This window comes from Sphaerodactylus townsendi, linkage group LG09 (assembly GCF_021028975.2).
Source record: "Sphaerodactylus townsendi isolate TG3544 linkage group LG09, MPM_Stown_v2.3, whole genome shotgun sequence".
NCBI lineage: Eukaryota > Metazoa > Chordata > Lepidosauria > Squamata > Sphaerodactylidae > Sphaerodactylus > Sphaerodactylus townsendi.
In genome coordinates this window covers 25,071,612-25,094,084 of record NC_059433.1, presented here as the reverse complement: position 1 = coordinate 25,094,084, position 22,473 = coordinate 25,071,612, and the positions used below count along the sequence as shown (strand labels likewise).

Below are 22,473 nucleotides of genomic sequence, written 5' to 3'. Positions count from 1 at the left end.
CGAATAGAGGACAAGAAAGGATCAGACGTCTCCTGTATGAAAACGGCCTTCTTCGGCTTCCACGATAAGCCTTTGAAACCTGAGCCTCGTGGGATCTCCAAGGGAATGGAAATTCTACAACTCTCAGTAGCTGTGATCAAAATCCACAAAATACTTTCTATTAAGTCCATCTAAAACAACATATTGTGACACAAGACTATTTTTCATTGACACAGCAATGGTTCTTTTTATTATTTGATACATGACAATGTATGATAATTGCTCTTAAAATGTTTACAACTAAAGTAGCGACTTTTATGTTTCTAGCAGCAAAAATGAGAGAAAACTTAACTAAAGCTCCAACTTTAAAAGCTACGTTGTAACATAAATGGCCAAATCCCCTCATAGTTTCAATTTGACTTTGTCTTATATAATTAAATATATTATTATTTTGTTGCTGTATTTCAATGCCATGCAATTATTCTATTTGTATGTTTCAAGTTTATATAATAGCCTCTTTTTGGATTTTAATGCTTTGTATAAATCTCATATCGAGTTTTAATTCTTATGTAAACTACTGGGAGTTGGACTAGGGTTGAAGTCTTATATGTGTGTGTATGGCCCATGGCTAATAAACGTGAATTTGATTGGTTCTGCTCTTAAAATTTAACATGAAAGAAAGGCAAGCTATAAATTCATTCAGCAAATTAATAAATACAAAAAAAAATGAATCAAAGCCTCCCATGTGGAAATCGTCAAACCAAAATATCCATTCCATGGTCATCCTACAAGTTATCCAGCAGAGGGTGCCAGAGCTCCATGCATTCCTTAAGGCTCTCCTGGCGAAAGATAAGCACAGTATCTCTCAAAGAGCATTCCTCCATGCTGGAAAATATTACTCATTCTGCCAGGTTTCTTGCACATTATATGGCTCATTGTTTCCCACAATTCAGTGTTGTTTTTTTACTTCATGGGTAAGAATCAGCCCTATAGAATTTGGTGGGGAGGGAGGAGATCCCGACAGAAGAAATATTGCATCTCAGGTATAAGAATTATGAATTAGTTAAATAAAACCCACTTGAAGATGGTCTAGGGTGCTTGTTACAAGCAGAGTGGATTTTTAAAAAATCCTTTTTTTAAAAAATCAATTTTTAAAATTCAAATCACATTTTTTAAAAAATAAAGTGCTTTTTGAGAGGGGAAAAAAGTACATTTTGAGTGCTTACCAAAAAAAAGTGCTTTTTGAGAGAAAACCTATTTAAAGATAGTTTTTGGTTTAAGACGCATTATAGTCCAAAGAATATTCATCACGAATTAAGCATTAGGGTGTTGTGGGTGTTTGGGAAATAAGGATTCATTTTTAATGGCGTAGGAGGTTAAGAGCTCATGTATCTAATCTGGAGGAACCGAGTCTGCCACCTGAGCTGTGGAGGCTTATCTGGGGTATTCAGATTAGCCTGTACACTCCCACACACGCCAGCTGGGTGACCTTGGGCTAGTCACAGCTTCTCGGAGCTCTCTCAGCCCCACCTACCTCACAGGGTGTTTGTTGTGAGGGGGGAAGGGCAAGGAGATTGTAAGCCCCTTTGAGTCTCCTGCAGGAGAGAAAGGGGGGATATAAATCCAAACTCTTCTTCTTCTTCTTCTAATTATGTAGAATGAGGCTATATATTCATTCAATGTTTAAAATTTTTGGTAAATCAATCTGATTAATTGATTTACAATATCATGCTCCTCCAGAGGTTTCTGTAATATTTTGGGCAATTTTTCTAACTGGAAGTTATTACAGATGCTTGGTTTTGCAGTTCTCAACACAATGAATGTGTGTCTGCAGAGATAACATGTCCCTTCATCACAGCAAAAAAGTCACAAAAACATACAGAATTGAGAAAAAGGCCTTATTCTCATTGTTCATTTGCAAATGACACAGAATTGAGATTACAGTTCTTCCAACTGGCATTTGAAATAAGAGTTAACTGCCTTTTTTTTCACACTGGATACATCTTCCAGACCAGTGGTGGCGAACCTATGGCACTCCAGATGTGCATGGACTACAATTCCCATCAGCCCCTGCCAGCATGGCCAATGGGAATTGTAGTCCATAAATATCTGGAGTGCCCTAGGTTCGCCCCCATGGTTCCTGACAGTCCCCTAAATCTCATGAATATATATAATTACAGAGGTGTAAGGAACAATGTTGTAATGTTAGCAGGCTTAACTGAAGTTTACCATAGCCCCTTATTATCCCTTTAGCACAAGAAATACTAGTTAACAACGCAAATCTTTTTTCCAAGATCTCACCCAAGTGCTTTTAAGCTGATTTTGTTCTTATTTTTATATTGCACATTTCTTCTACCACAGGACTTAAGGCAGCACACAGAAAATTCCAGGCCTGACATAAGGCCTAGAAACTTCTGGCACCATCTTAAGGAAAGTTAGACCTTTCCAAGTCCATTGATTTCAATTGACCTAGAAGCGTGTGACTGTACTATGGATTACATAATTACTTTGTCAAAGCTAAGGCTCATTCCGCACACGCAGAATAATGCACTTTCAAACTGCTTTCAGTGCTCTTTGAAGCTATGCGGAATAGCAAAATCCACTTGCAAACAGTTGTGAAAGTGGTTTGAAAATGCATTATTTTGCGTGTGCGGAAGGGGCCTATTAGTTTCTCAGAATGCTGAATTCTATGTTTGCACAACCATGTTCACAGTACTGCATTATGGCGTAGCAAGGGGGGAAAGCGCCCGGTGCACTGGTGCGTCCTCCACCCCCGCCCCAGAATGCCCCCACCATGACCCCACAGGGGTGCATGCCCGGTGCGTCACGCGCCGCCCTTGGAGCTACGCCTCTGCATTATACATATAGTGTCTACTGTTGACGCAATGTGTTTTTATACACACACACAAATGCACAGATGCAAAACAGACCAAGAATATCAGGGAAAGAGAAATTATTCTAGTCGGTCTGCAATGCAGGGAACAGAAATGACACAGTACTATGTAGTATTCATTCTTGGATTGCAATCAAGTATGGTAACACAACACCCTTGCTACCAAAGAGCGGTTCTGTTTAATTACACTTTTAATTACATTTTTTTAAATCTGCCCTTCCTCTAAGGAGTTCAGGGCAGCAGACCTGGTTCTTGTTCATTCTCCATTTTATCCTCAGAACAACCCTGCGATACAGGCTAGGATGAAAGACCGCAACTGGCCCACTGTCACTCAGGCCCTTTCCGCACGGGCCATTAACAGCGCCCTGGGGACGGCAAAAACGCCGTCCCCAGGGAGCTGTTTGCGCTTTAAGAAGCGCAGCTACGGCGCTTCAGCGCCAGTCATTTCGTGCTTCCCGAAGCGCGCGTGAAGTTGCCGCGTGGTGACCTCGCCTTCAGCTTAAGTTTATGAAAAACGGCGTTGAGCCGCTGTCGTGCATAACGTTCCCCCTTGTAACTGTAGACCTACCATCACTGCAGCCGTCCAGCGCGTCGCCGAGGCCTGGGGACACACACCCCTGCCCTGTGACACCGGAGTGGTCGCGCAGGGCAGGGCATGTCCCCAGGCCTCAGCGATGTGCCGGACGGCCACAGCGACCATAGGTCGACCGGGTGATGGCGCTCCTCAGCGCCGTCTTCCCAGTTGTTTCTGGGACCGTTCATGCGGAAATGGCCTCAACTGTGGCCGTGCGGAAACGGCCTCAGAGAGCTTCACAGCAAGCAGCAATTTAAACCCACATTTTAACCACACTGGCTGTTCTCAGTTAGGAATAAAACAAAGTAGAAGTAAGAAATATGCAGGCATCTTTGACACACTGAAATTCATGCAAAGTGCGAAGTGTAGTATGTTTTTTCTCCACTGATCTGGCAAATTGTCTAGCATATATTAGAGAAGCTGTATGCATGGAACAGCTGTTCCATGTGAACAGTACCTTCCATAAACTTAGTATGCTCGGGGTGGGGGGGGGGAGCAGAATTATTGTGGTGTATTCTATGCACAGAAACCCACATGGAATCTTCTGTGCACAGCTAACAGGGACCCCGGGCAGACTGTCAGAAGTCCTTCTACAAATCCATTTCTCATGCATGGATACAAATGCATGTCCACATTGAGATACTTCTTCGGTTGCATCCATTCTCACCACTGTCAAAGACAGGTATGGCACCAAAGGAACCAGTCTATCCTATTAAAGATTATTGCCATGTGACACTTTTCTATAAATCCAAACTTTCATTCATTCATTCCAACTCTTGTCAGTGCCCAAACTTTCCTGCTCTGGGAATCTAACTGGAACATGAATTGGCATAAAGGAATCTGAATACAGTTTCAGCTTTAGAAATTAACAAATATCAAGCAAACGTATCTAAATTAAAGACATTCTACAGTGGATTGACTTGAATACCTCAGTGAAAATGTGCAGCATGTGATCAGTATTTGAATGGCTTTGACTATTTGTTTCCTCTCCAAATTTGGATCCATGAAGAAGTAAGGAATGACATATTGCAACATTTGGTGTTTCTTGCTGTACAGCACCACACTACAAGCCCACTGGGCAGTAAAGAGCCCCGAGGTAAGCCTTCCATGCATAATAAGCCAATGGTTAGCTCTTTTTATTGTTCATTTGGAGCAGGGATTGATGGGTATGCATGGACTAGTAAAAAGCTAGTAGAAAGAAGTGTGATCTAATAACTTCTGTGAACTCATCTGTGCCAAAGTTGGCAGAAAAGGATACATCTGACTGATCTTGTGACAACATAAACTGGTTACTCTGAAATTCAGTGCTTTGCTCCCAACGAGCATGAAAATGATTGGAGGCTTGTCAGTAAGATCTTTCACCAGGGAGCCCGAAAAACAGGCGATTCATAAGAAAAGACACTGTGACAAACAGGGTCTTTATTCAACAAACTGTGTAGCAACAACGGCTCAAGCCACATTAAAAACAAACACTTAAATGAGATCAAGGCAGCCAAAGATATACTTCAGGTTAGATAATTAAAGAGCCAGATCTTTTGTTTACTAGACAAGCTTGGTTAATGAACTGTTGACATTGCCCACAATAAATGTGCCACCCATGATGTAGCGTATTAATCTTTATTGCTGCATCATAGCAACCGCAGCTGCTCTCTTTGGAAACTGCTGATTTTCTCCTGCATAGTTAAATGGTATCGAGAGCGAGAGAGAATGGAAAAACAGTGAACCAGAATAATAATAGTTGTGTGCATATGTAATGTACGTAAACCAGATTACAGAAATGCACAGCACTTTTCAGAGGAATGTGTTCACTGGGAGTAGGTCATTTGGGTAGGAGAGAAGGGCAAACACATTTTCTATTTTTGCATGGTTGGTGCGGTATTGAAAAACGAACTTGCGTAGTGGAGCTGGGCCAGCTCTGCACACAGAAACAGCGCATGTGTTTCCTGTATGGAAGTTTCTTTCTGAGCACTGCATGAGTGTCACACCCTGGGCACCCCAGCCTGAGGGAAGAATGGGTAGAATATGGGTACTGCCTTAAACATGCCAACAGCACTGTAAAGGGGCAGAAGGGATCAGTTTGGCAGTGCAGGAACAGGGGTCTGGGGGTTGGTTCGGTAGTGAAGGGACAACAGGAGGAAGAACCAATGGCAGTTCCCAAAAGAGAAAAAAACATACTCAAGAGCAAAGGAGAACAAAAAACCCCTCAGGAGTAGGCACAGGGCATCAGGAAATGAATGGAGTCAGGAAGACAATAAAAAGAGCCCAGTTGAAGGAGTTACTGTTTTACTGTTGATAGAGACGCAGCATTTGAAAAACTATATTATTTATTTAATATCCTGCTTTCATTGGCCTTAGCTGGGCTCAGGGCAGCTAGCACATGATTAAAAAGACATATAAAACACTTTACATAAACATCATATCATAAAATACCCCCGATGGTGGTTTAAATCCAAGTCAATTGCCAATATAAATCCCAGTATCACCCAGTCTTATAGATCTTATTTGTGTGTAGGAAGGGTGTAGATGTCAGAGCCAACAGATTTCACATAGGGTTAGGGTTATATCGACTAGGCTTGGTCAATACACTAGAAATTCAGTAAAATTCAGTTTTGGATTTCTTTGGGCATAAAATTATCTGTATGCCCGAATAAGACAGTATTCGGATACACCCGAATATTCCGGTCCATCTGATTTTTTTGTATTTTTGGTGGGTTTTGCGTTTGTGCCTGCAGGGGGGGCAAATATTTTAAGCTAACAACACCAAATTTTCAGAGTATCATCTGGAGACTCTCCTGATGATACCAAACAAATTTGGTGACATTTGGTTCAGGTGGTCCAAAGTTATGGACCCCCCAAAGGGGTGTCCCACCCCATTGTTTCCAATAGGAGCTAACAGGAGAGGCAGCTAACCCTTTCAGGATCAGCAACCTTGGACCCCTTGAACCAAACTTCACCAAACTCAGGTGGTATCATCAGGACAAACTCTGGATGAGACCCTCAAATTTTGGTGCTGCTAGCTTTAAAAATGTGTCCCTGACAGGCACCCCAAGAAATTGCCTAAGATTCTATGCTCTGCAGTGGCTTGGCACCATTGTACCCAATGGAGAATTTTTGTTCAGGCTGAACATTTTTGAAGATAGAGGCACCAGACATTCAAGGTGGCTCCAGGAGGCCCTCCTGGAAATAGTATCCAGGCTTGGTGAACTTTGCTTCTGGGGGTTCAATTTTATGGGCCCCCAAAAGGCTTATTTTGTTTCCCTGCTCCTACACATAAAGCCTGCTGGCTGAGTTCTCTAAAAATTCTCTCAACCTCCCCCCCACTGCTTCCAGAAGCAAAATGAGTGGGTGCCATTCAGCCCCACCTACTTCACAGGGTGTTTGTTGTGAGGAAGGAAGGGAAAGGAGTTTGTAAGCCCCTTTGAGTCTCCTTGCAGGAGAGAAAGGGGGGATATAAATTCAACTCTTCTTCTATTTTCAAAAATGTGCAGTCTGCACAGAAATTCCCCATTGGGTACAATAGAGCCACTGCAGAGCACAGAATCTGCCAGGCTCTTCAGCAAGTTCCATGGTGGGAAAAATTAATTAACTTTTCCCACCTTAAACTTCAATGGGGCTTGCTGCTATGCCCAGCTGGCTCTGTGTTGGAGATTTGGGAAGAGCTCTGGGGGGTTGTTCTGGGTAGGGGCGCCTAATTTCTTGCAGGGCTGCTAGTGTGAGTCTCCTGAAAGGAACCAGCCATCTTTGCTAAAGTTTGGATGGCTGGGCACTCGTTCTGTGGGCATCAGGTTCACCTTCAACTTGGTGCCCACAGCATTTGCCCCTCCCAAGCAAACTTTAGCAAAGTTGGCTGGTTCCTTTCAGGAGACTCACCAAAAAAGCCCAAATGCCTTGCATTCGGATTCGTTCATATTCGGGCAGGACATATTCGGCCTGATTTTTGCCCGAATATGCCTGAATGCACAGAATCTGGGATTCGGTACACCTGAGTCTCCAAGCCTAACACTGACTTAAGTTGTATGCCTGGTAGAATATTTTGGGCTTGCATGCTCTGTGGAATTGTTTAATATCCCACAGAGCTCTAATATCCGCTAGCACAATCTAATGCCTTCTATGCTGCTCTATGGCAGATATCAACAAATTGATAAACAGAGGAGGCTATGTCCATGCAATATGGGTCAGGTGGAGACACTCGATCATACCCTCTTTCATTGTGTAAGGTTTGCAAAAATCAGAATGTCACAATCTGCACTTATCCCATTTCTGTATAACAATCTAACTGATGCTCTTAAGATACCTATGCTTTTGAACAACATGGATCCCACAGTGTGTGAGAATGCAGCAAAATTTCTGCTAACAATAATAGACGTAAGTCTAGATGAATACCAACCAATGTCTATGTATTATGACCACATATATTGCCCGGCAGTAATTTTTTCACTAGCTTCTGTCAGTATCCGATGACGTTTAAGTGAGTTAACTTAGCTGAAGGAATGTCCTATAGTCACAGAAGGACCATGTATATATTTTAGTATTTAGTATTTTAGTACCAGTGTCTATAATTGTGAGCAATAATGGGCAAATTTTGTATGCTGATTTTGTATGTTTATTTTATGCCAATAAAGGCTTGTGACTGAATATCCGCTAGCAATGCATTCCGTCAAGTAGGAGCCATGGATGCAAAAGCCCAAACTCTGGTGAAAGCCAGTAACAAAATCAGGAAGATACTGTCAATTTCATCCGAGCTTTTTGTTATAATGACATAACATAATAATGATATGTCAATAGCCTGTGGGGGAGGGGGGGATCGGAAGGGCCTCAGTGGTGTGGGGACAATGGCATTTAAAGTCAGGCAAAACAGGCAATTTCTCCCCAACTGCTGAAGCTGTCCTTCCTCATTATATATCTATATTAATCATTTAATTTTCACATCAGGATCATTAAATGCTACGGATCTCTGAAAATTCTGAAGCCTTGCTCTTGACGTGCTGTTTCCAATATCTGGAGGATAAACTTTCACAGAGTTTTTGTTTGTAAGCTGAACGCAGAAGCACTACTTACAATCCGTCGACATACAATGCTTGCTGTATTTCCAACAGCAGGGCAGGGGAAAGTATTCCGAAGGCCAGACGGCTGACGCTATTTTAAGAGGAAGCGTTTTAGCTCAAAGTGTAAGGCATTCATTTGGTACTCGTGTTTGACAAAGTCTGTCTAAGAAGTAGGATAAACTAATTCCTCAGAGGTTATGTCAAGGTATCCACAGTAACAGTGAATTCCTTCCACACTGTGCCGCTAGTTTCAAATCATACTAGCAAAAGCTTACTTTCAATCCACTTTCTCAATTGTTTGCAAGTGGATTTTGCCCTTCTGCACAGTCAAATCCAGCTGCAATGTGGATTGAAAGTGCATTATTCTGCATGTGCAGAAGGGGCCTTAGAGAACTTTTTCAGCTCTTTTTCTGCGGTCGGTGTGCACATGTGAAGAAAGATTTCAAAGCTGACTGTTGCAGAATGTATTAATGATGTGCAATTAGACCCAGAACCCTACCTGTACTTTGCTATGGAAGCTTGCTGGATGACCTTGGCTAGTCACACAATCTCAGCCTAATCTACCTCACAGGGTTGCTGTGAGGATAAAATAGAGGACAACAATCAGTCACTTGATGGAAAATTAAATAAATCCATTATACATTCAGCATCTGCAAATTCTACACTACTCTTTATTAGATTTAATCAAGCTCAAAATCACCATTTTGAAATTTGCACCCTACCTTTCCGCCAAAGAAATCTTAGTAATGTGCACAAAATTACCTATTTTTATCTTCACAACAACCCTGCAAGGTAGAGTATACAGGGTGTGTGTGTAATTGCCCCAAAATCATCTGTGGCTTCTGATTCAGGTCCTTCTGATTCCAGTGCCCTATTAACTTCCTCATTAATAATAATCGTATGGATATGGACCATCTAACACAGATCTCTGTATTCCATCGTCACATGAAAATAGTCTTTTCACCTTTTACTGAAGTTAAAAAGAACACTTGTCTGAGCAAACTGAGTTAGTTAAACAAGATCTCCTGAAAGGTTTATGACTCCCAAAGGCTAACAATGTATACAACTATTAGAAGAGTTCCATAAGCATTTCCTGAACCATTCTTGTTTTAAAATGCATTATTTCAGGAACAAACAAAGAAATTATCAAAATCTCCCCCCCAACTGCTAATCCCAAATATTTTATGGTAGTTTATCCTTCACTCTTTCCCAGAAATAACGGATACAGATGGGGCTGCTATGTGGCAGGTGCATCGAACTATTCATGCTAAAAGAACCCAATCACAGGTTTTTGTTCTTCAAAATGTTAAGTGAAGTTTTTATCCATGCATAACTAATCCTTCTTCCCTCTGGCTCTCACACGAGGAAATCAACTGCATTTCTACATTATACTTCCGGTGGTGAAAATTGTAACACTATTCTGAAGAAACGTTGCGGTTTTTCTGTATGGTCCATTGCTTCATTGCTGTGGCAAAAATGTTGCAGTTCAAGATCTGGGGAATAGATTTGCCAGTCCCCACGGAGATCTCTGAGATTACAACTGATCTCTGGAGTACAAAGATCAGTTCCCTCAAACAAAATGGCTGTTTTGGAGGGTGGACTCTATGATATTGTATGCCACTGAAGTTCCTCCCCTACCTGCACCCTGTAAGCCACCTTGAGTCTCCTTACAGGAGAGAAGGAGCTACACACAAACCTCTAAGAGTTATCCAACCCAGGGTTGCCACCCCTGCCTGAAAAACACGTTGTGGTTATGGGTCGAATAGGCCTGAAAAACTTATTGGGCTCTAAAGGCCATGAACTTAAGTAAATACCATCCACTGCAGGGATGTCAAACTTGATAGAGCTTATCAGGCCCATGAGCTAACTCAGGAACCCACCCTCCCCTTCCACTCTGGCCTGCAGGCTAACCTGTCCAAGGAACTCACCCACCTACTCCTGATTTCGAATAGTGAGCCTGCTGCAGGCTTTCCAGTCCAGGAAACCCCCTCCCCCAATCTGGCCTGGAGAGCCCACAGTGAGATTGCCAGTCTGAGTAGCGACTCCCCCCAGCTGGCCTAGTGAATCCACTGCAGGCTCTCAAGTCCAGGCACTGACCCCACACTGCCTGGCAAGTCCGCTGCGTGATGACCAATCCAGGCACCCATTCCACGCTGCTCCCGATCTGGCCTGCTGAGCATATTGCAGGCTCGCCAGTCCAGACACACACACCCCACTCCTGATTGAGGCTGGTGAGCCTGAATCAGATTTGCTAACTGAAGCAGCCCCCCGCCCCCGGTGTTGATTTGGGTTGGCAACCCTGCTGGGGGCTTGCTAGCCAAGGCAGCCCCAAGCCAGGTCAGCCCAACCAAATCACATTTATGTCATATCTGGCCCTTGTAACAAGTCCGTTTGAAACCCTGCTCTATTGAGAGAGAGAGAGAGAGAGAGGGAGGGAGGGAGGGAGGGAGGGAGGGAGGGAGGGAGGGGGAGAGAGGGTGAGTCGAGGAAAATCACCACTATGAAGAATCTTTCTATCATGGTTGGTTCTACAATGAGATGTGGGCCAAAAGTGGTCACCATCCTATCTCCCACCCAGCATTTGCAGCAGCAAACACAACTTCTACTTTTGTGAGTGTCTTCAAAATGTGTCCTGAAGAGCAAGAAGGTGCCTCCGAGGCAAGCTTTTTTTGTGAGAAGAGACTGTAGGCTCCAACCCATTATATGCTATAGAAAACAGTTTCTGTATCAGAACAGAAGGTGCAGACATTTCAAACAGACAACCAATGAAAAATAGCATTTGCCCACTAGAAGAAATCCACTGTACGGTGTACACAATATGAAAGTGTTACTTTAATTGTAACAAACGCTTTTGGGCATTGGTAGCACCATACAGGTGAGAGAACATGCAATACCTCAGTGTAAGCAAATCTGTGTGAATTTTAATCTTTTTCTACTGCACATGGAAGTTATTTTTGTTCGTTTAGGGAGCCAGAAGAATTCTCAACAACATGCAATTGAAGAGGGAACGAATGATTCAGAACAACCAATTTCCAAATTAGAATCTAGACAGGATATGGTCAAGTCATACATCCCTTTGTATTGATCACTGTATGAAAAGGCCATGCGTGAGTGATATTGCATGTGTCTACTGAAAAGCACTTACATATTGCCTTACGAACCACAATTCCAAAATAAGTTGTCATCTTGCTTATTTTATATGTCTCATGACCTAACATTAAATCATATGTGGTTTCATGTGGACACTAGTGACACTTGCATATGATCTGTAATTCCAAGAAGACCAAGCACACAGTCATTGCCTGATTACTACAAAATGTCAATTATGCTCCCAAAGCATTAAAAAAAGCTCTCAGTTTTAAGTTCAACTTTGGTTTTGAGCTGCAGTGTTTCAGAGCAGCCTGTAGGGGGCATCTTGAGCTGTCTGCTTCTGCCAACATTCCTTCTTGTCAGCTGAGCCGAGAACTGTGAAAATAAGTTCACGTTTCCAAGATCAGAAAAGGAAATGACAGCTCATAACAATGCAGCAAGGACTGCGGGGCGGAAGCTGAGGAAACTGAACTAACACAAATGCTCGGGACAAAGCACCGTTACAGACAGAGGCTGAAGGAAACTGAAGCAATTCCGAGAATCGGGAAAATTGTGTCAAAGTTCACTCCAAGGCAGTGCAGGCTGGCACTTAAAATGTGTCACCGGGTCTATGGCCTACAAATACAAAAGACACACACAAGCCCATTAGGCACGCAATGTTTAGCCCAAGGCTCTCTGCGCTGCAGTGGAATCTCCCCACATTTCTCTGTTTACACATGAGGAGCCCCCACTGTTTACTCTGATCCTCACAGCCATTTTTTGTCTCTTTCATTTTCAGAACTCATTCCACCTTTAAAAGAATACATAGCCTTGACTTGCTCTGGACTCCTCTGGGCAGGGAAGTTGCATAGTAGAAAAACACACACACACCCCACACACACACAGCATTTACAGTCAAAGTGACTGGCACAAGCTGAGAGCGTGGACTGCCAAAGACTCAAGCGACTTTCCCTCACCCAAGAGTATGTAAGTGGCAGCGGAGCATCGCCCTGGCCGCTACTCTAAGCAATCTCGGCAGTCACGGGCTCTCCCAGCCTCCTGGGGCTGCCTGCGTAGTCCTCATCTGGGTGAGCTGGAAATGCCTGCCCAGGAGTGGGCTGGGGAAGGGGGAGAAGAGCAGAAAGCCCAAATCCACATGGTACTAAACACACACACAGACACACAGACACACAAAGGAGGCAGCAGGTCACAGAATCAGGGGAACAAGGTGTGGGGCCATAGTAGGTGGGGGAGCTGCTTCATTTGCAAGATATATTGTTAAATCAATAGAACTCTGGCCTTCAAACAAAAAACAAGGCCTTTGATTGGTTTCATAAAGAATTCCGATGGGGGGGGGAGAGAGGTGGGATAGGCAGGGAGGAGAGAGAATAACCGAAGAGAGTATAATGCAGCTCCAACTCTTCTGCTTTCCCTCCAGAGCAAGGGGGGGGCGGGATTTGAGCTTTCCCCACTCTTCAGAAATCGGGGGTTTTTGGGATGTGTCGTGACTTGACTGCAGGAGCCTGTGTACAACCAGCAATCAGCCCCAAAGGAAATATACACTCATCGCAGGGTAGATTGATTGCAGGCCCCTGATTGTTCCTTAAGCTGAGAAGCTTCTCGGTTGGCTAGCCATCCATCACCAGAAAACCTTCGGCTAGTTCAGACTCGCATCCGCATCATCTGATCTTCCATTACTTGGTTACTTTACACAAGCCAGCAGCCTCTAAGTATCATGGCCTCTAGAAACACACAAGGCCCTGCCGCCAATGTCTGTTCATTCAACCAAAAATCTGTAGACCAGTGATGGCAAACCTTTTCGAGACGGAGTGCCCAAATTGCAACCCAAAACCCACTTATTTATCGCAAAGTGCCAACCCAGCAATTTAACCTGAATACTGAGGTTTTCGTTTAGAAAAAACGGTTGTCTCTGAGGAGTGCGTTTCTCAGGAGTAAGCTTGGTGGTAGTCGGTGGCTTTGCTTTGAAGCAACCGTGCAGCTCTTCCACTGGGTGAAACACGACCCTAGGAGGGTTTACTCAGAAGCAAGCCCCATTGCCAGCAACCGAGCTTACTCCCAGGTAAAGGATCGTGCTTTAGTTCTTCGCATGAAAATCAGTGGGGTTTAACAGTGCTTAAAAGGGTTACCTACACTGCTTCCCCAAAACTAGGTCTTAGGTTTAATGCTAATAATCGAGCCCAGTGGCCCAGGTCAGCCTAGATGTGTGTGGGGGGGGGGCACTCTGTTTGCACGTGCCCACAGAGAGGGCTCTAAGTGCCACCTCTGGCAACCATGCCATAGGTTCGCCACCATTGCTGTAGACAGTCCTATGTGGCTTTTAGAAGCATTCTCAATAGATTATAGAAGAAGAGTTGGTTTTTATACCCCACTATTCTATCCTGTCAAGAGTCTCAAAGCGGCTTACAATTTTACCTGCCCTTCCTCTCCCCACAACACTCCCTGTGCGCAAGTAGGGCTGAGAGAGTACTGAGAGAACTGTGACTAGCCCAAGGTTACCCAGAGGGGCTTCATGAGTAGGGGTGGAGAAACATTCAGTTCACCAGATTAGAGTCTGTGTTCACGTGGACGAGTGGGGAATCCAGCCCAGTTCTCCAAATTACAGCCAGCCGCTTCTAACCACTACACCACACTGTGTTTTGCCACTGCCACTCTAAGTAGACAGTACTGACTTGGGTAGCCTGATAGTCTAATTCCATTTAAGGCAGCTTCACGTGTTTTCGAACCATCTCTGCTTTTTACTTGCCCTGAAAGCCTCTTGCAGGGGCCTCGGGAGTTAGTTTGAATTGACAGCACAAACAAAACTGTTTACCCAACTTATTGATTCTTATTGTATTACACTCCTATTCTGCTACACAGTTTGCAAAACTGCATCAGCCCCAACAAGGCTTGCTGAGATCATGCAAATTGCAGCAGCTGCACAGTTACCCTAGCTCGACCATTTGAAAGCTGAATCCTGGCTTTCAACTCCACTGTGATCTGTATCTGAGCAGGCGTGGGGTATGAAAGTATGAAAAACTGGTCTGCAACAGATAACCCATGAAGGCTCATGCATGCCACCAAATGACGCAACAATGCGCTAACTACTTTGGTCCACAGCTAGACCTGTTAGTGCAGCATCTCACCAGGAAGGGAAAGGGTTGAATCAACCTAAACAGAGGGTTTCGGCAGCTCTTTTGTAAGTTATGGCCAACATGTGATGACTAATGGAGATTGCCCAGGTGACGGTAACCTCATCAGGTAGAGCAGCTTTTGAGACACTTGTCAAAATGCCAGCAGGCACACACGCTCCAATTAAAGCTTGCTCTGCCACAGAAAGCAAGGGGGAATCCATTCAGTGAGGCTACGGTTGCGCTTAAAATGTGATTATGGGCACCAAGTGGAATGATTTGGGCATAGTGCCTTAAAATGTGAAGAAGAAGAAGAAGAGGAGGAGGAGGAGTTTGGATTTATACCCCACCTTTCTCTCCTGTAGGGAGAATCAAGGTGGCTTACAAGCTCCTTTCCCCTCTTCTCCCCACAACAGACACTTAGTGAGGTGAAGTCGTGCCCGCGAGGTCACAAGGAAGAGACGAGACGTGGAGATATCATCTGGTGGAGAGAGCCAGCAACAGGAAGCGCAGGATCCCGTGATCCTGGCAACTCTGCCGTGTGCTCGTCCCTTGCACCTTTTATTAGGGTTTCATTAGGGGCGTGTAAAGGGGTCGGACAGGCGGGAGAGCGGGAGAACAGGAGATCATCATGTGATGCATGATCTCATCGGGCTGCTACGTGCAGGAGGAAGCATCCGCGTCTGGGTCTAATCCTCACCTGAGGGCAAGACCCCCTTTGTCCCTTTGTATGGGACACCTGGTGACCGCGAGTCAGGCAGTTCATGACCCGTGACTCACGGGGGAGCGGGGGTTGGGGGAGCGTGTGCGCCCAGAAGGCCATAGCCAGCACCGGCATTCCAGGCGCTCTTTCTACGGTTCTGCTGGGTTCGCGGGCTCACCCCTACATCGAGGTAGGTGGGGCTGAGAGAGTTCCAAAGAACTGTGACTAACCCAAGGTCACCCAGCAGGAATTTAGGAGAGCGGAAATACATCTGGTTCACCCGATAAGACTCTGCCACTCAGGTGGAGGACTGGGAAATCAAACCCAGTTCCCCAGATTAGAATCCACTTGCCCTTACACACTACACCATGCTGGTCTAGCCTGGTCTGAAACTGGTAAGGAGCAGCGATGCCCAGCATCTTCTGCTAGGGGCTTGCTAGAGGTTTACCACAATGACAAGATGATATCACAGATGGAAGTACCAAGATAGACCCCCTCCAGTTGCTTTCTTTACCAGTACAGTTGTAACAGAGAGGAATTCATACATCACAGAGTGCACAGTTTGGGTCTAGGGTCCCCATCCTAGATGGAGCCAGCAGGTTCTGTACAATTCCTGCAAATGTGGTGCCCCATTTGGGTCAGGACCAGAGCATACATGGAGAAAGAGCTTCAGCCCCCTCCCCATTTTCCTGATCTGGAACTGCCCTGGGGGGTGCTATCTGGCCTACTGGGGTAAACCCATTCATACTCGGATGTGTGTGGGTTTCTACAATGGAGACATTTCAGGCTGGCACAGAGAGGGAGAGTGAAGCCCCTTTTCCATGTCTGAATTTGGGACCATATTCATGAGAACTGAGAAGTACCTGCAGCTCACATTGTTCACACGAGTTGGGGACCCCAACTCCAACCCCAACCTGTGCACTCTAATGGTGACCCATTTTCGACTGAACTTTACCTACAAGCTTCCCTATGCAACTGAGAAGAATTACAGCCTGGAAAAGTAAAGGGGGCCAGCCAGCCTTTTCTGTCTAGAGAGACCCTACACCTATTCCAAGGCTTCATCAAGCAGCCACAGTCTCTGTACACAAAACTTGATTACTCAGTTCAGCTTCCCAGCAATTGGAGTCAAACTATAACGACAGGTCTCCTACTGGCTGCCCAGCGCTTCAGTGCAACTCGGGAGCCTTTGTTTTCTTCTTCGCGTGGCCCATTTGGCACGTGTCTCAGTGGCTCCACACAGTGTCACACAGGAGACAAGTAAGTTCAGTCACTGGGTAGCATTTTCCCAAATAAATCCAGAGCCAAATCTCAAGCGTGGCTCCTTCTGATTTTCTCTGACACCCTTAAAATGTTTGCCGAAGACCAAAGGGAAAGGCAAAACATCCTAGTGGCTAACTGAATATACAATTGCAAACAAGCAGCCTTTCCACATAGATAGCAAAGATGAACGGCAAGTCTGAAATGGTACCACCTCCTTGGATGGCAGGCAGAAAATCTGGCAGATCCATTTCTCTCCACATCCCCAATTTCCACAGAAATGCAGCAAATCAGGGAAAGGGGTTCTAATTTTGATCCTGAGCAATTTCTTTTCTCTTGAAAAGGGGAACCATACAAACCTGGAACACCTATGCCATCTGCAAGTGGTACGTTCGCACTCTCAAAGTGTGCAGATTTAGAAACATAGATTGAGTTTAAGCTACTGAGACAAAAAGGTGAGCATCCAGCTACTTACAACTTGCATTGCTTAAAGATGTCCAAAATTATTACATCTGCTTCTGTCATATTCAGAATCCTGTGTACAATTCATTCATATAAAGTTGTACGCTAACCAAAAGCAACGAACCCTTACAACCCATAGTTCTTCAATCTGGAAATAACTTTTGAACTGTCACCACTGTGCACGGTCTTCCAAATCTGGTCAATTGAGGGGCTTCCTATAATTCCTCCAGAAGTTGTCCCAAAGCAACAACAGAGACAATAACTGAGAAGGCACTAGACCCTACCAGTGAAGACCAAGCCTAGCAGAATAATAGAGTTCCTCAAGTAACATTTGCCAAGAAAACCTCAAGGGGAACATGGGTTGATACCAGCAGAGCTGCTCCTTCAACTATGAAGGTCTCAGACTGTGAAGGACTTAGCATAATAACAAGCATCTGGAACTGAACCAGGGAACACGTAGGACCATCCCGCACAAACCTTTTAAAATGTTTTTGAGGCAAGAAATAAAACATTTCCTCCACAGAGTTCAGCATTGTTTCCCCCCACCGGCAACTTTGCTTCTGGAAACATTTTATTTCCAACCTTAAAACATTTTCATTGACTCCACTTTATATATTTGGCTAGTAGTGCCTATATCATAAGCCTTTTCCTTTTGATAATTGGTATGTTTGTTGTTTGGCATGTGTTTGTAGTATTTCACTCAATAAAATAAATGACTTTGAAAAAAACGACTCTTTGGGCTGAAACAGTTTCAAAACAGTTTCACTTGCTGTGTGATCTCTTCAAGATGCTTTCCACTCCTCTTTGCAATCCCCAAACTTCTCCCTCTGTGTCATTTTCTGGGCTCACTCTCCATTCCCCCTTGCCTGTTTACTGCCATCATTTCTGTGAGTTTCTTTATGGGGTGGAAGAACCTTTGAAGCAGGACTACACGAGGTATGGAGAATCATAGAACAAACTCTTGACGCACCAATTCGTTCAATTAACTTTTAAAAAGGGGGGAAACTCTTAATAGTAGCCATGAATCATTTTGAAGGAGGGAGTGTGGACATGCATCATGGTGGGGACTAAAACGTGCAGACTGAAAACATTTTCCGCATGTTTAAAGTGATTTGTGTGGAAAGGGCCATAGTGAACCAAGGAAGCAGGTGCAAACTAGACATTCAAAATGTCTAGGGGTCCATGCTATCAACAGACATTTCCACAAAGCATTCAAGGTGTTTTCCAGGGCAGCTTCACACAGAGCACATATATGACCTATCACATGAAATGATGGGAAACCTACTCACACCTTAGCCACAGGTGTCAAACTTGTGGCCCTCCAGATGTTATGGACTACAGCTGGCAGGGGGTGATGGGAACTGTAGTCCATAACATCTGGAGGGCCGTGAGTTTGACACCTATGCGCCAATCACTCTAAACCACCACTGCAGTGACATCACTGCAGTGACATCATTTTTAAAAAGGGGGGGAATAGAGATTCCTTACACATTAGAAGCGCTGATACATCAACAATCTTGGCATTAAAAAAGCATTATCCTTTTCCCACTACTGCAGGTCACAGTAAGTTGAAAACATACCATGGAGATTTTTTTTTACACTTGGTGATTCTCAAATTGTGGGACAGGACCCATAAGTGGGTCACGATTCTTTTGCAAGTGGGTCACAAGACCAGGAGGAATGATGGGAAACGAAGCTCAACGACAATCTGGCATTTTCCTCTCTTCCATGTGAGAAATGGCCATTAAAGAAAGCCTGCTGTTTGGTAATGCTATACGGTCATAAACAGTAAATTGGGGGGTGAGAGGGAGAGAATTAAACATAAACTTGTATAGTGGCAACTGTTGGAAGAATCTTCCATTTAATATCAGGGAGGGGAAAGAAGCAGGAAGTAACGTTGCTAGTGGGTTCCTGAAAAGTATAGTCATTTTACTAATGGACCCCACTTCAAAAGTTAAACAACTACTGCATGAAACTAAAAGGGCCTTTAAGAACTTGCAACAGTGGGACAGAAAGCAGAAGAGAGTCATTTTGAAACCAGACATTAAAAAAAGGCAAATGTAGTTGCAACATTTGAAGTACAGGCTCAGAAATTACAAAATGCAAGCAGTAATCCTAAGAAGATCTACTCAGAAGTAAGCCCATTTCATTCAGTGGCACCCCAGTCTGAACAGCACCTCCCAGTTCATGTGATGCGTATTTGGAAGATTAATTTGGTGCAGTGCAGAAAGAACTAACTTCTGGCTAAGAAAGGCTGGGGATCATTTCACTCCAATGTCTGCACGCCTACCTGTAGCCTCCTGCAAACATAAAAACCTCTATCAAGCCTGAATTGCCAGAACCTAAAAGGAATGCCCATGTTAATCTTCTTGCAATCCAGATGTGAGACAAGGCTAGTACGTAGGCAGCTCTTAAGAATGGCTATCAGGAACTGACACATACCAGTTTGCTGCCAGATCTTGATTGCAAGAATGCATGAATAATCATGCTTAAGGATGTTGTGGTTTTTCCAGGTTGTATGGCCGTGTTCCAGTAGCATTTTTTCCTGACGATCCACTGAAGATGTCAGCCACAGATGCAGGTGAAACGTCAGGAGAAAATGCTTCTGGAACACGGCCATACAACCCAGAAAACCCTCAACACCCTAGTGATTCCGGCCATGAAAGCCTTCGACAATAAATCATGCTTATGACCAGACCCCTCGCTATGGAACTTCCTCCTGCTTCTGATTTCAGAAAATTAAAGCCCCAACTATCACTCATTTGTAGTTTAACCAGCCCATTTTGGAATAACTTTAAATGATGACTCTCTAGGCTTTGCCTGTTTTAAAATCTATTTTCACAGTATGCTTCAAGCCATTGATCACTTGCAGTAAGCCTTTGCAATTCAGCTGAAAAATCTAGATAAGCAGAGGGCTGGAAGAGGCCGTCATGCCCCCCAAGGCTGCTCAAGATAGCCTCCAACCTCTGGCACAGAGTCATTGACAAAATATTCCCTTGGCTCAGTGATCTGCTCTTACCTGTTTACACATTAAAATGCTGCTAAGTCACAATGCTGCTGAATCAGCACAGGCAACATATCCCAAGCAAGGCAGAGACAGAGGTGATCCCTGACTCTTGATAATCCAAAGGGTTAGTGGCAAACCAACGCAGGCAAGTAGCCAGTGACAGGTATCACAGGGGTGTGTGGCTCTACCAAACAGTTACTTCTTCCTATTGCTTCCCTAACATCTGGATTTGGAACTAAAATAACCAATTTCATTGCTGAGTGACACCAAATCAAAGCACCCATAGTACAAGCTGCCCCCCTCTCAAAGCAGATAAATAAATCACAGTGTCTACCAAGCCGATAGTGTCCCTTGGTTCTTATTTTTCAAATACAGAAGTCCTACCAAAACACAAGGATAGTCTATGTTTTTAAAGGCCCCAAAGACATCATCACTTCCTCTCCAAAAGAAGTAGTCGTCTCACACATCAAGTTTGCCAAGAAACCTGAAGGCCCACATTCCCAGACTTTTCACATGCTCAGAGGCACTCACTCATTTCAACATTTACACCTTGAAGTCGAAGCCCAGGGAAACTTTATATCCTGTTACACCCTACTACTGGATAACCATTTTACACAGTCTCAGAGACACTCTGTTCTTTATAGCTGATATCTCATATTTTGCGGCAAATCAGGCACCGGTGCCATGCCCTGACTGGAACTAAGCCCTGCCATCAGAAAGCTACTCTGACCATGCTCAGAAGCACACTGTGTTCCTTTTAAAAAGTTATCTTCCGAAGTTTCCAGGAAAGACATCTGATACTGAAAAGCCACTCTGAAACGAAGGCCCAATTGGAGAATTTAAAGGGATGCTGGCAAATGACAAGCTACTTAACCCCCCCCCCCACACACACACACAGTTGCCCCCCTTAAATGCACCCCAGGAAGTGGCGCCCTGGGCTCCAGCCCCCCTTTCCCCCTCTAGCTACACCACTGTAAGGCCCCGATCTTTCAAACTCCTTCCAAGCTAAGGGCGAGCGGCAGGCGAGGCGCGCGCGAGAGGGAACAAGGGGCAGCCGGGCCGACCTTGCAGGAGCGGCGACTGTGACAGCTGGGGCCGGTCCTCGGGGAACGAGTCCAGCAGGCGCTTGAAGAGGCGGCCCAAGTCGGAGTAGCTGCGGTGCAAGTAGAGCACGTTCCGGTCCGACCACTCGGTGCGGATCTCGAAGAACTCCTCCTCGTCCCCGCGCCGGTTGACGATCAGCCTGCGGATGCCGTTCACCCAGCAGCCCCGCACGAACATGTTCACCAGCGAGGTGCCCTCAAACACGGCCGAGGCCATCCCGGCGCAGCATGCCCGGCGGACGCCTCCCTCTCTCCCGCCGCCGCCGCCGCCACTACTAGGCACGGGCGCAGCAGCAGCAGCCCACCATCCGCCCGCCCCGTCCGCTGCGCCCCGGGGCGCCTCCCGCGCTCCCCGCCCGGCCCGGGGAGGTCCCGCCCAAGACGCCCGCCTGGCGCGCTGCTTTGCCGCTGGGCCGGGCCGGGAGAAGAGTTGAGAGCGCCTCGGCCCGGCCGGCTGGGCTGCTTCCCTCGCTGGAGTGGCGCCTGGCCGGGAGGTCCCTTCGCGCTCGCTTGGCTCCCCAGCTGGGCAAGGGGTCGCCCCCCGTCCACCGCCGCTTGCTCCCCTCGGGCTTGGCAAAAGACCGCGCGCGGGTGCGGGGCGTCGGAATGCAGCCCCGAAGCCCCGGAGCTGCTGCTGCTCTTGCAGAGGCCAAAGCAGACCGAGCAGGGAAAACGGGTCTGGAAGTTCGGGACGGAGCAACTGGCGACAGAGTCTGGACTGAAGGCGAGCAGAGGCGCAGGAGGCAGAGAGCGGCGCTTCTCCCAGTCTCCACCCGGGCGGGTTCTCCAAGCGCGGGGACTTTCCTTGCAAACCCAATCCAGGCTGGGTGTTTTTTTTTCCTGGAGGAAAGAGCTGCGGTTCTTCGCGCGGGTCTTCTTAGGGAGGGGCCTGGGGGAGACACGTGTGACGGCGCTCTCTGCAAACTCGCCTTCCACTAGTTCTGCCTCTGGGCGGTTGCAACAGCTGGCAAGGGTGGGGCCCAGCGGTGCAGCCCCCGACCGGAGCGATCCCGGCCTGCGAGCCAGAAGGGGGAGCGCTAAACCTTCCTCTTGAAGCGTCTCCGATGGCATTCAGGCAAAGCAAAGCGCCCGTCCCGTCGGGAAGGGATGCCGCGTTAAGGCAACGTAGTCGAGGCCGACGCGTCAGCTCAGTGCCTGGGATGCGAGAAGTGGCCGCTAGAAGACACGGGGCTGCTGGGGGGGAGGGGGGGAGGACACGAGGCTAGAAGATACGGGGCTGGGCGGGGGGGGGG

General features: G+C 45.9%; 1 protein-coding gene across 1 annotated transcript in view; it reads right to left on the bottom strand.

Annotated features, from left to right (window-relative positions):
* Positions 1-22,253, bottom strand: part of PXDC1 (PX domain containing 1) — a 51,988-nt gene extending 29,735 nt beyond the window's left edge. The window contains exon 1 of the mRNA XM_048508467.1: positions 21,182-22,253. Coding sequence (XP_048364424.1) covers positions 21,182-21,437 — 256 coding nt within the window. The 5' untranslated portion in view covers positions 21,438-22,253. The remainder of the gene's footprint in view (positions 1-21,181) is intronic.
* Positions 22,254-22,473: the final 220 nt, after the last annotated feature.